Genomic DNA, 12,411 nt, shown 5'->3' with positions numbered 1-12,411 from the left:
ACAGCAACTGAATGAAATTTGGAACGGCTGATTTGTCTATGAATTTATCCTTTTATTAAAAAATAACATAATCATAGGTAATTTGCCTGTAGGTGAATCAAGCGTGACGTATGGTAGTAAGTTGCACAAGGACATCACAAACAGAGATGTGAACCCATGTCTCTGCAACCCAATCACTACATTGTTATATGAATCCATAAACGGAGTTGTGAGGAGAAACCTTCCAGTAACTTTGCATTCCCCACCCTTCACTTCTGAATATGATTTAGCCTTGAAGGGTGAAACTTGCTTCCTTGACCAAGCCAGATTTGCTCTCCTTCGAAAGTCTCCTTTTTAACACACAGTGAAAATGAAGAAAATCTGGCAACTGGTTGTAATTTTTCTATAGAGGATGATGTTTTAGCTGGATAGCGGGTAATTGGGAGTCCCTTGACCACTGAAGAGGCAAGGCAGGCTCAAGATGGGGGAGAAGAAGCCGATTGTCTGAATGAGCCCATCACTGGTGCTGTTTCCTTTAAAAGCTAAAAGCATTGGTTAAATGAAGACCTAGCAACCCATCCAGAGAACAGACATTTGGGATGGGACCAACTAACCAGGCACCATGCCAGAGAACCTCCATACCTCATTGTTTGTTTCTTGACATTTCCTGCCATTTTTTTTTTATTCTTACACAGTTCTGTCCTATGTACAGAACTGAGGAGTGGTCATAAATCTGGAGAAACTCTGTTCAACAAAACAAACCCTTATACTGCTCCAGGCAAGTCGGAGCAGCAGCGGCGTAGTGGTTAAGAGCAGGTGTACTGTACTCTAATCTGGAGGAACTGTTCAACAAAACAAACCCTTATACTGCTCCAGGCAAGTCGGAGCAGCAGCGGCGTAGTGGTTAAGAGCAGGTGTACTGTACTCTAATCTGGAGGAACTGTTCAACAAAACAAACCCTTATACTGCTCCAGGCAAGTCGGAGCAGCAGCGGCGTAGTGGTTAAGAGCAGTGTACTGTACTCTAATCTGGAGGAACTGGGTTGGATTCCCCGCTCTGCCGCCTGAGCTGTGGAGGCTTATCTGGGGAATTCAGATTAGACATGTACACCCCAACACACGCCAGCTGGGTGACCTTGGGCTAGTCACAGTTCTTCTGAGCTCTCTCAGCCCCACCTACCTCACAGGGTGTTTGTTGTCAGGGGGGAAGGGAAAGGAGTTTGTAAGCCCATTTGAGTCTCCTGAAGGAGAGAAAAGGGGGATATAAATACAACTCTCCTTCTTCTTCCCCTCCCCCAAAATGTAGGCAGAAACCAAGGCACATGCAAAATAATGCACTTTCAAACTGCTATCAGTGCTCTTTGAAGCTGTGCGGAATAGCAAAATCCACTTGCAAACAGTTGTGAAAGTGGTTTGAAAATGCGTTATTTTGCATGTGCGGAAGGGGCCCAAGGTTGTTAAACTCGAGATGAGGCCTAGAAATCTCTCAGAATTACAACTGATCTCCAGGTGACAGACATCCATTCCTCTGGAGAAAACAGTTGCTTTGTACTCTATGGCATTATGCTCTACTGAGGGCCCTCCGCAGACCCCACCCCCCAAGTTCCCACCTTCAAATCTCCTGGAATTTCCAAATCAGAGTTGGCAACCCTATAACTCCAAGGGAGCCTTTTGTTAGACTAAGGACAGCACATGGAAACCAGATTTATACACTGAACCTGATCCACAATTGCACTCTTTCCTATATCTATGAAGAATACCCAGTGGTGGGATCCAAAAATTTTAGTAACATGTTCCCTCGCCAGCCCCCCCTCAGCAAAGGGGGCAGAGGCGTACCTAGGCAAACCTGAGCCCTGGGCAAAACCTGAGTTGGATGCCCCCCATGGGCAGCCACCCCACCACGACCCCCCAAAATCTTTTTGCACCAGGTCATTTCTAAATCATTATCACATTATAGAAAATGCCCCAACTCACAAATCTGAACACAGCAATGGTGGAACACACAGGTTCTTTGATAGAGACTGCTGAGATAAAAGGTACAAAAGGCTGAGAATCCATGAATTGCAGTACCTGAAAGGGATTAACCCAGTTCAGGGAGTGACATTATTAGTCGCAATTGCTATATGGAACCTTCACGTTCAAAGGCAGGATGCCTCTTGGGGAGGCGAGGGCGTGGAGATGGAAAAGCGGACCCAATTAGTAACCCCCTCTCGGCACACACAAATAATTAGTAACCCACTCTCGGGAACTGGTGAGAACCTGCTGGATCCCACCTCTGAGAATACCTCTAGTGAATCTTCATGGCTGTACATGGATAAGCATATATATTTCTGCCATCTTGAAATGCCAGTGGGAATGTCCCCTCCTACCTGCTGTCCATTTATTACAAAAGGCACCCGCACTTATGCTCCACTCTCTTATTGACTACAATAAATGTTATTCTTTATTACAACTTTGTGTGCGGCTCAGGGTTAGAGCGCGGTTGTTTGACTGTCACGGTCAACGCGCCGCGGAAAGCAAACAAGAGCATCCAAAGCAAATGCTTTAATAATTCATCTTAAATAACATGACAAGGTCAACTTATGAAAAGTTCCACTCATGAAAATTTACATTCATTAAAAAGGTAGTTACATTGTAGGTTGTGTCTTCATTTCTTGAATAACGTAAGACCAGTGCATGTGAGTGAAAACAAACAAAACAAATATAAATGAACTTTCTCCTCTCAGAATGGTACCCTTCATATGGCATGCCCAGTAGCATGGGAACTAATTCAGTGTGGTGTGACCCCATGACGCAGTTTGTGTGTGTGTGTGTGTGTGTGTGTGTGTCATTAAAATGATCACAGGAATAGGACCAAATTCCAGAAGTCAGAAGCCTCTTTGAGCCTGTGAACGCTTTGGGAACTTTGAGGAAAGGGAGCAGGTGTCCTCCCAACATGGCTGCCATGACGGCTGATCACAAAACACTGCAAGCTTCCAAACCAAATGGGTATTTCCTGTTTTTCTTTGGTTTCCTAAGGAAGAGGAGGTTTTACTGCCTACTCAGCCGCAGTGAGAGGCATTGAAACCCCCCGAACATAACGAAGCTTGCGTTTACGGCCAAAGTGAGACCTCATAGCAGGGCCGGAGTGAGAGGGAACCGCGCCCAGGGCACGCGTGCGCCCCGCGCCCCTGCCATGCCCTGGAACGCCCCCACCACGCCCCGTCTGCCCTGCCATGCTCCCGCACTGGCACACGCCCGTCGCATCTTTCATCCTCCCCCATTCCCTTGGCACTATGCCACTGCCTCATAGCTGTGGACCATGTGTGTTGCTCAAGGGAGAAACTCCTCAGGGGTTGGCCCGACTCTGTTCGAGAACTATTGCAGCGCTGCCGATTGCAGGATGCGAAATTCCTGAATATTTGGGGGGGGGGGGATCTTTAGAAGAATGGCATTTGAGGAGGGAGCTCCGTGGGCTATAATGCCCTACAGTACACTTTCCAGAGCGGCCACTTCCTGCAGCCATCTGCTCTGGGTAGCCTGGAAATTGTCAGTTGCAATTTGGAAGGAGAGCCAACTGGTGGCTGACAACCCCACCTGTAATTGCATTTTAATTGATTTGATTTATAAACTGCTTTCTCCTGATAAACCTCAGGCCCCAAACAGGAAACACACTGGTGGGGGCTATGGGGGGGGGGTGGACACCACACTGGGGAATTCTGGAGTGTGTTTCCCACAAAATCAGCCCCCCTGGGCGTGCTGCGAAGGCCCGTATTCCACTACAACACCCAGACTCCTTGACACTGAAATGAATGTGATGTGCAGCCTCAGATGCCAACAAGACAAGCTTTTAAATAAGCATGTACTCCCTTGATCACACTCTATCCCATGGGAGGTTTCCCAAATGACATGAATACACGATACAAACATTTATGCTCAGCAAGGCATTCTTTCCCCATGATAAAGGATATAAAGTGTGCTCTCCGGAAACCATGAAAAGTGCATCTTTTGTGAGAAATAATATTAAAAGTATTGATATGCATTGTTCTGAAGTGTTTAAGGATATAGATATATAAGTTAATAACACGGACAAACATAAAAATAGACATCTAAAATAAATAATTGCGCAGTCGTAGACTAGGCAACAAGGGAAAAATATAAAAGCAGCTCGTATACGTCAGGATGTGTGAGGGCCCAGCTCTGCCACCATTAATCATTCTGCCTAACTTTAATAACGCAGGTAGACACGGTTTTTCAGATCTTCCCAACCACCACCAACATCACTGTCTAAAGGCTGCGATCCCATGAACGCCTTCATGGAGTGAGCCCCCGATGGAATCTTTGGGATTTTACTTCTGAGCAAGAACGAACAAGATTGGGGGTGAGCCAATCACATGTGTAAAGACTTGTCAACGAAGGATTGTCTCGGGTCCAGAATAGGACGCTTGGTTTGCAAGAGATTCGGGATCGAACGTATGAACAACCTGCAGCCCGTTTGGTCTTATTCTTGCGAGTTCAGATATTGTTCGCAGTCCGGGTCGCCCATCGTTTCAGGGGATCCAGAAATTCTCCTCCCGTTTTTGGGATAAACACACCAGCATCCAGCAGGGCTTCCATCCAGCGAAGTTTCACACTACGCAAATGGTAAGAGACATTGATTGTTGAGAAAACAATAATTACCAAAAAAGAGAGAGAATATTTAGCTATAGTCAGAGGTGGGATCCAGCAGGTTCTCACAGGTTCCCGAGAGTAGGTTACTAATTATTTGTGTGTGCCGAGAAGGGGTTGATAATTGATTTTGCCACGTGATTTTGCCACGTGATTTTCGCCTGAGTTACGCCCCTCCTCTCAGCAGTAGCGCGCAGAACTTGAAGCAGTCTAGCAGGAGGTGCACCGGCGTGTGTGGCAGCCTGCGCCTGTGTGCATTTGTTTCCCGCCCAAGGACCAGCGCAGCGGCTGTGTCCTTGCCACAGCCCCGCTCAGGAATGCCCCACCCCCAGAATGTCCGGCCACACCCCTGTCGTGCCCCGCCCAGCCTCATTGGCGCTACCCCACAGTTTGAATCCCACCACCATGGGAACCTGTTACTAAAATTTTTGGATCCCACCACTGGCTATAGTTTGATTAGATGCTGCCCTTCCTTTTTCCACACAAATCGCCTAAAATGTTTGGAAGATATTTTCTCCCCCCCCCCTTCTCAGATGTCCACACCTATCCCCTCGAAACAATTAATAGCTGCCATTACATGTTCCCCCCTTTTAGTTAGTTGAATAGATGCTTCAATGCTGCACAGCTTTGTGCTGCGATTCTCCATACCTTGTATAACCGATGCCTCAAAGATTACCACCCCCATTTTAAAAAGCGTGCGCAAATGATCAAATAAACAGGTGAGGGGGAACAGAGAGCGATCTCAGAAAATGACGCCACGGAGGAAATTCAGGGACGGCAGAGGGTGTGGAACACGTATTAAAGAGACTGCATAGTGACAGAGCCGTTTTGAAAACATTTTAACCTAAAGAATCGTTTTTTTAAACGGGATTCACTGAAAACATTTTGAGGCTGGAAATAAAACATTTTCAGAAGGAAGGAAGGAAAAACAATGCAGAACTCAAATGAAGAAACGTGTTATTTCCTGCCTCGAAATGTTTTAAAAGGTTTGTGAGGAAAGGGCTGGTGTCAGCCCCGGTTAGTACTACGATGGGAAACCACCTTGAAGGCCCAGGGTTGCAACGTAGAGGCAGGCAATGGCAAACTACCTCTTAACGTCACTTGTCTGGAAAACCTTACAGCACAGGTGTCAAACTCGTGGCCCTCCAGATGTTATGGACTATAGTTCCCATCATCCCCTGCCAGCAAGGTCGCCATACGTCAGCTGTGACTTGACAATTCTGCCCACCACCAGACTACATGTTACTTAGCATCCTATTTTTGAAATCATGCTGGATTTCCATGGAAGGGCTCGGCCTTATATTTTGGTCCCTTTGGCCTAAGATGAACTTAAGCTACGTTGCCAAGGAAACCTTGAAAGCAGATTAACACTTTCCTGTTTGTTCTCTCTGCTAAAGAAGACAACTGTCTTTTCCTAGCGGGCAACTACTCAGGTTAAGAACCAGTCTGCTCCCACTTAACTTCCTTCTGGACTAATTTCTCATCTCTCCATATAGGCCACTTCCGCACATGCAAAATAATGCGTTTTCAAACCACTTCCACAACTGTTTGCAAGTGGATTTTGCCATTCTGCACAGCTTCAAAGAGCACTGAAAGCAGTTTGAAAGTGCATTATTCTGTATGTGCGGAATGAGCCATAGAGTAAGGAAGATCAGTAGTATGAAAAAAATGTTCTTCCAGTCCTCATGACTGTGCTTACCTGCTTGCTGTGGTAAAATCCGTTCTTATTACAGTTGGGCAAGTAGAATCTGTAGATTTCGCCTCCGGTTCTCTGTTGAGCTTTGGCTAACTTGTCCAGAGCTCTGTAGAGTTCTTTTTGACAAGGTCCCTGCAAGAACAGGATTCAAACTATAACTCCTGAAGTTGGAGATCCAAAATTAAAACATAAGAATCAGCACATGTTCATTAGTGAAAGAATCTGGAGCCCATGCTAACTCAATATGGTAAATATATGCATAAGTCTTATGCTGACCATTGAAACAGATGTCATTCTTCCTGAGGGAGCCTCCATAGAAAGGGGGATTCCTACAGGTTGTATGACTATGGTCTCATGTTACCCTGTCACAAGTCTGACATGCTTCTAGGAGGCCTTCCGCACTGTAGGATTCGACCTTAGTTTGACGTAGGTTCGACCCGGGTACTCTGCACAGCCGTAGAGTTTGACTCGTGTCTGTCTCTGCTCCCCCCCTCTCACTGTCAAATTTTCGAGCTCAACTGGGAGGTACGACTTTTTGCCGAACTCGGGTTGCACTCAAGCCGAACCCGGCACAGTGCGAATCTCCCTCGCCTCGGCTCCCCGGCCAGCCAATCACAGTGCACTATTTTGGCCATGCACAGAATGGGAAACTCGTGGCGGCGAAAAGCGCGCCGTCAAAAAAAACCCCTTCTCGTGCACGAAGCAATGGTTCAGCTCTGCTCGTTCTGCTCCGACAGAGAAGGCTCACGAAAATGCAGATCCCCGCCAGTTTGTGACAGGTAGGAAATTGGCGCTTTGTGACATTGTCACAACGTAGCTCCTATGTGGCAGAACGAAAAAAGGGGCGCACACACACATTTCCTGCCATAGAACCCCGCCCTCTGAACTCGGGTCCGGAGAGACAACCCGGCTGCTGTGCGGAATAACAGAAGAGTCGAGCTCAGGTAATGATTTCCGCAGACACGAGTCGAACCTAGGTCGCCTCTGCTGTGCGGAAAGCCTCTAGTTTGCATTTTGAAGACTATAATAACTTATGCACACTTGATTGGAAGTAAGCTCATTGGAGACAGCGAGGTTTACTAATGAGTTCATACGCATAGAATTTAACAGCAGAAATTTGGAATAGCCTGTCTGGTTTAGAAACAGATGAATCCGATATGAGAGAAAGAATCTATTCAGTAACAAGATTTATTTCATTTCTAAACAGAACATAGTTCTATCAAGTTCTGGTCAACTTGTTTACTTTCTGTTCTTTGGCGCCCTCAAGTGGTATTTTCAGCTAGGTTCTTGTCCATGTTAGCCTACTACAAACTTTATTTGTAGCAGTAGCAAGATCCACTCTGCTACTAGTAGTACTACTACTGGAAGGAGTTGGGTTTTATACCCTGCTTTTCTCTTTTCTCCTTTAGGAGTCTCAAAGTAGCTTACAAGCCCCTTCCCTTCCTTTCCCCAGAACAGACCTGTGAGGCAGGTGGGGCTCTGAGAGTTCTGAGAGAACTGTGACTGGCTCAAGGTCACTCAGCAGGCTTCATGAGGAGGAGTCGGGAAACAAACCTGGTTCACCAGATTAGAGTCCACTGCTCTTAACCAATACACCACATTGGCTCTACTGCTACCGCTTCAGTTTGGCCCCTCTGTGGGTGATGAAAGCCACAAAGACCAGAGAGAACGCTGGGGTCTCCTCGTATGTGGAGGACCCTCTCAATATGCAGTAGCTAAATTATTCCAAAGTGGGGGAAAGACCCTCCATGGCTTAAAATCGCTCAAGAAGGGACAAAATATGGGGGACAGCTGAATGCCACTGTGGTATTCATGGAATGCTTGAGGGGGAGAGTTGGAGAGGCAGGGGTGAAATTTCCAAACAGTGATGTATCTCCCCCCCCCACCCCCGGCCACATTTTCTCCTTTTAAAGGAGCAGCAGTGGCGTAGGAGGTTAAGAGCTCGTGTATCTAATCTGGAGGAACAGGGTTTGATTCCCAGCTCTGCCGCCTGAACTGTGGAGGCTTATCTGGGGAATTCAGATTAGCCTGTACACTCCCACACATGCCAGTTGGGTGACCTTGGTCTAGTCACAGCTTCTCGGAGCTATCTCAGCCCCACCTACCTCACTGGGTGTTTGTTGGGAGGGGGGAAGGGCAAGGAGATCGTAAGCCCCTTTGAGTCTCCTGCAGGAGAGAAAGGGGGGATATAAATCCAAACTCTTCTTCTTCTTAAAAGTTTAGTGGATTATCCAAGCCAATGCAAGTATACTGGAAAAGGAGGCCAGGGGGAGGGGCTCACCTGCTCCTTCCATCTCCTAAATTCAGAAAGCCTCTTTGCTTTCATGCTCTCGTAGGCGCTGATGACGTTCCACGGGGAAGGCTTGTCCTGGCCAGCGGGAAACAACGACTGATAGTTGAACAGTTGGTCAGCTGATATTTCAGAGGCTTCGGTGGGCCCATCCTCCGGTTCTGCAGAGTCTAAAGGGGAACAGATGATGTAGGTCAGCTCCCCAGAGAAAAATCTCACCCAACATTTATTTCTTAAGACTTTTAAACCAAAGACAGTAGGGACCAAGTGGAGAAGCTAGAACGGGCCAAACGGTTGGGGTGCAACAGAAATGCGGAACCTCCTTAAAGCTCCACTGCAGAGTATCCACCAGAGAAACAATTCCTCCCAACAGTGGAACACCAGATTTTCCAGGGAGGGTTTTAAGGAAGCTGTAGTTTTTTTTATGGAAGTAGTAGAGCTGCCAACCTCCAGGGGAAGACTGAAGATCTCTTGGAATGACAACCAACCTCCAGAAACTGGGTGATTTGGAGTATGGACACTATGGTTTTCCTGATGATATCTCCCCCTCCCCAAACAGGGCTCTCCCCTGACTCCATTCCATCATCTCCAGGCATTTTCCATCCCAAAATTGGCACCCCAGGGTGGGGCTTGTCCCTAAAATCCAACTTCTTACGTTTTGTCCATATTTGTTTTAAAAAACACACAAGTTTCGAGTCCTTACAACTATCTAACGTGTGGATAACACTGCAAAAGTCACAGGCGTAGCTGAGCCGGGTTTCCCTGTGTTCAGAAAGGAGGGGATTCAGCTACTTGAAACAATTCCCTCCCCCCCCCCGGAGGATTAATAAAAGCAAAAGAAATGATGCAACGTAGGAAAACATCGCAGAAGCAATTGCCCTCAATAAGAACCTCCATCCCATGAACGCATAATATTGGTAGGTTTCAGAACTCAACTTTTTTAGAAGAAGAAGAAGAGTTTGGATTTATATCCCCCCTTTCTCTCCTGCAGGAGACTCAAAGGGGCTTACAATCTCCTTGCCCTTCCCCCCTCACAACAAACACCCTGTGAGGTAGGTGGGGCTGAGAGAGCTCCGGGAAGCTGTGACTAGCCCAAGGTCACCCAGCTGGCGTGTGTGGGAGTGTACAGGCTAATCTGAATTCCCCAGATAAGCCTCCACAGCTCAGGTGGCAGAGCTGGGAATCAGACCCGGTTCCTCCAGATTAGATACACGAGCTCTTAACCTCCTACGCCACAGAATCTAGGTTATGTTGGTACAAAATGCTTTTGCTCAGGTAGTAAAAAAGACCACATGGTTTTTAAAGGAATGTCTATCAAGTATTAGTTACCATGTAAAAAAAAAGTCACACCTAAGAGCTCAGAGGCATTTAGTAAATGGAACTTGACCAAGCCCTTCTAAATACTGCTACATAAACAACACCTCTTGACCTGTTCCTGTTTGTTACACGGTCTCACTCACATACATCCCAAGGTAATAATTTACAAAGCAGGCTCGAATGAATGGAGGACGTATGAGGCATGCCATAGGTCAGCGACACACAACCAGCAGAGATCCAAACTCAAATTCCACCGTGATCTGAAAGCAGGCGGCTGACTGTGGAAGCAATGGATCTTGATTCCTTTCAGATCACCATAGAGCCCAAATATTGTACTAGCATTCCTTCAGGGGACCTAGAAACTCCACATAAGCTACTATGGTTTAGCGGGCAGTTTCCTGGTCTACTCCGATTTATGCGCCACAAATTAAATGCATCTTCAAACATCGTGGAGGAGAACACGGGGCAGAAACAGCGAGAGTCACAGATTTAAGAACATGTCCAAATTATAAGCAGTGTGTGTATGGGGAAGGAGAGAATCGTGACAGACATCAATCCCCTAATTTCATGTGATTTTTAGGATTTTTTTTTGTTCCAGTACAGTTGCTGCTTTAACAACAAATGTATCGGGGTGCTGTGTGGTTTCCAGGCTGTGTGGCCATGTTCTAGTAGCATTTTCTCCTGACGTTTCGCCTGCATCTGTGGCTGGCATCCTTCAGAGGATCCTCTGATGCAGGCGAAACATCAGGAGAAAATGCTACTAGAACACGGCCATACAGCCCGGAAACCACACCACACTCCAGTGATTCCGGCCGTGAAAATCGTTGACCATATATTGAACAAATTTATCCCCTCTAACAGCAGGCTGACTTACAAAACAAAGAGGTTGTGGACACGAAGAGTTCAAATTACAGGGCTACCCAAGAGCAGGTCAGGTGGTTGTTGTTGTTGTTTTTAAAAAAACCACCCACTAGTATTTTAACTTTTGTGACACCTCTCCCATCACATTTTGTTCAGCGGCAGAGGCGGCATTTTACTTAGGGAAATTTCCCTCGTGGGAGGCGGTTCTCTTCCCCCAAGAGGATGACTTATTCTGAGCCAGCCGGTTTGTCTGAGAAACACAGCAACACCAAGGTCTCTGCAGATGTCTGTCCCAGCCAGACAACCTCGTAGTCCTCAGGACCAAACCTACACATTTCTACATGCATGAGAACAAATTCTCTCTCTCTCTCTCTCTCTCTCTCTCTCTCTCTCTCTCTCTCTCTCTCACACACACACACACACACACACACACACACACACACGGCTTTCCTTACCACAGTCTTGTCATTTCTGCTTCTCAGGTGTGACAAGCCAATAACCTCCTAAGCTGACTAAACATCTGAGCCTTTCTCGTGCCACTCTACCACACAAGCAATGAGAGACCAGCTCCTGGTGGCAGATCTTGAACTCGCATCTCCGAAGGGGAGGACCCTGGAAAGAAGGACGCATAACCTGTAACAGTGTGGGATTTACCTGTAACCTCTGTTGTGTCAGCAGCTGAGTGGCAGGTGCCCTGTCCGCGGATGAGGGCCTGAAGGGGCTTGGATTCCCCCAGGCGCACTCGGCAACGGAGCCCCTGGCCACACTGGGCCGTGTACACGCCACAGGCCTCCCCTTGCTGGAGTGCGCAGGTGTAGCAGCAGCCGCAGCCGGGCTGTCGAGCCGTCTCGGGGCAGCTGGCAGGCACTGGAGGGCACAGGGCGAGTTTCTCCTCAGTGCATGGGGCACAGTGGATGGCATGGAGGGTGGCGCCCAGGAGGAAGCCGGGACACAGGAGGAAGAGGATCGCCGTGCAGCACAGGCTTGGAGACCACATGGCGGAGAACACAGGACAGCTCAACTTGGAGAGGAACACACACAGCTTTACTCGTGTCCAGCATGCCCCTGTGTTTCCAAACATGGCCCATTTATACAGTTCCTCGCCAGTCCATTAATCTTTAACGCACCCCCACCCAGTTAACTATTATCTCAGCGGGAGGGGCAGAGAAGCATCATTTCATTGGCAGCCCACATCCGTCCCCACCCCCCCACCCCAGCTCGCCCCCCTCTTTTAATGATGCAATAAATGCATCATGATCCCATTCTCTCTTAACCTTTACATTGTGTATCTAGGAAGAGGGAGGGGTTTCCCCCCCTGGAAAGGCCTTCCTCTCTGGAGGTTCCATAAAATGTTTCATTGAGAAAGGGGAGGGGGGGGGGAAGGACCCTTCGGAAACCTCGGGAACAGACTTCATGCTCTCTTTTTTCTGGGTTTCTTGTTTAATTTTTGTCATGCGGCTGGAGGTTATTGGGACAATGACATACCAGGAGCCAGGCCCCCAGAGGGTAATCAAAGCTCCTTAGATCCCGTAATTCCTGGACACAGCACGTAGGAGCTAATGTCAACAGCCGGCTTGAAAGGAATTGTTTGGGATGGTTTCCTGTGGCTGTGCTTGTGCCAA

The 12,411-nt window shown here is 47.6% G+C and overlaps 1 protein-coding gene across 1 annotated transcript; it reads right to left on the bottom strand.

Annotated features, from left to right (window-relative positions):
- Window positions 1–2,507: 2,507 nt before the first annotated feature.
- On the bottom strand, window positions 2,508–11,836 carry IGFBP1 (insulin like growth factor binding protein 1). The gene is made up of 4 exons (XM_048510379.1): window positions 11,444–11,836; window positions 8,603–8,781; window positions 6,325–6,453; window positions 2,508–4,590 (listed from the first exon to the last, which is right to left on the bottom strand). The coding sequence occupies exons 1-4, from the start codon at window positions 11,784–11,786 to the stop codon at window positions 4,459–4,461; spliced, it is 783 nt and encodes a 260-aa protein (XP_048366336.1). The 5' UTR covers window positions 11,787–11,836; the 3' UTR covers window positions 2,508–4,458.
- Between the last annotated feature and the right edge of the window lie 575 nt (window positions 11,837–12,411).

The sequence above is a fragment of the Sphaerodactylus townsendi genome, linkage group LG11 (genome assembly GCF_021028975.2).
Source record: "Sphaerodactylus townsendi isolate TG3544 linkage group LG11, MPM_Stown_v2.3, whole genome shotgun sequence".
In the NCBI taxonomy this organism is placed as follows: Eukaryota; Metazoa; Chordata; class Lepidosauria; order Squamata; family Sphaerodactylidae; genus Sphaerodactylus; species Sphaerodactylus townsendi.
This window is presented reverse-complemented; position numbering and strand designations above follow the sequence as displayed.

Bases quoted from the DNA above. Each gene is read 5' to 3' on its own strand.
- IGFBP1 (XM_048510379.1), bottom strand. From the start codon at position 11,786: ATGTGGTCTCCAAGCCTGTGCTGCACGGCGATCCTCTTCCTCCTGTGT. The intron at 6,454-8,602 runs GTGAGCCCCTCC...CTGTTCTTGCAG, and splicing joins TTAGGAGATGGAAGGAGCAG to GGACCTTGTCAAAAAGAACT. The intron at 4,591-6,324 runs GTAAGCACAGTC...CCATTTGCGTAG, and splicing joins GATTTTACCACAGCAAGCAG to TGTGAAACTTCGCTGGATGG.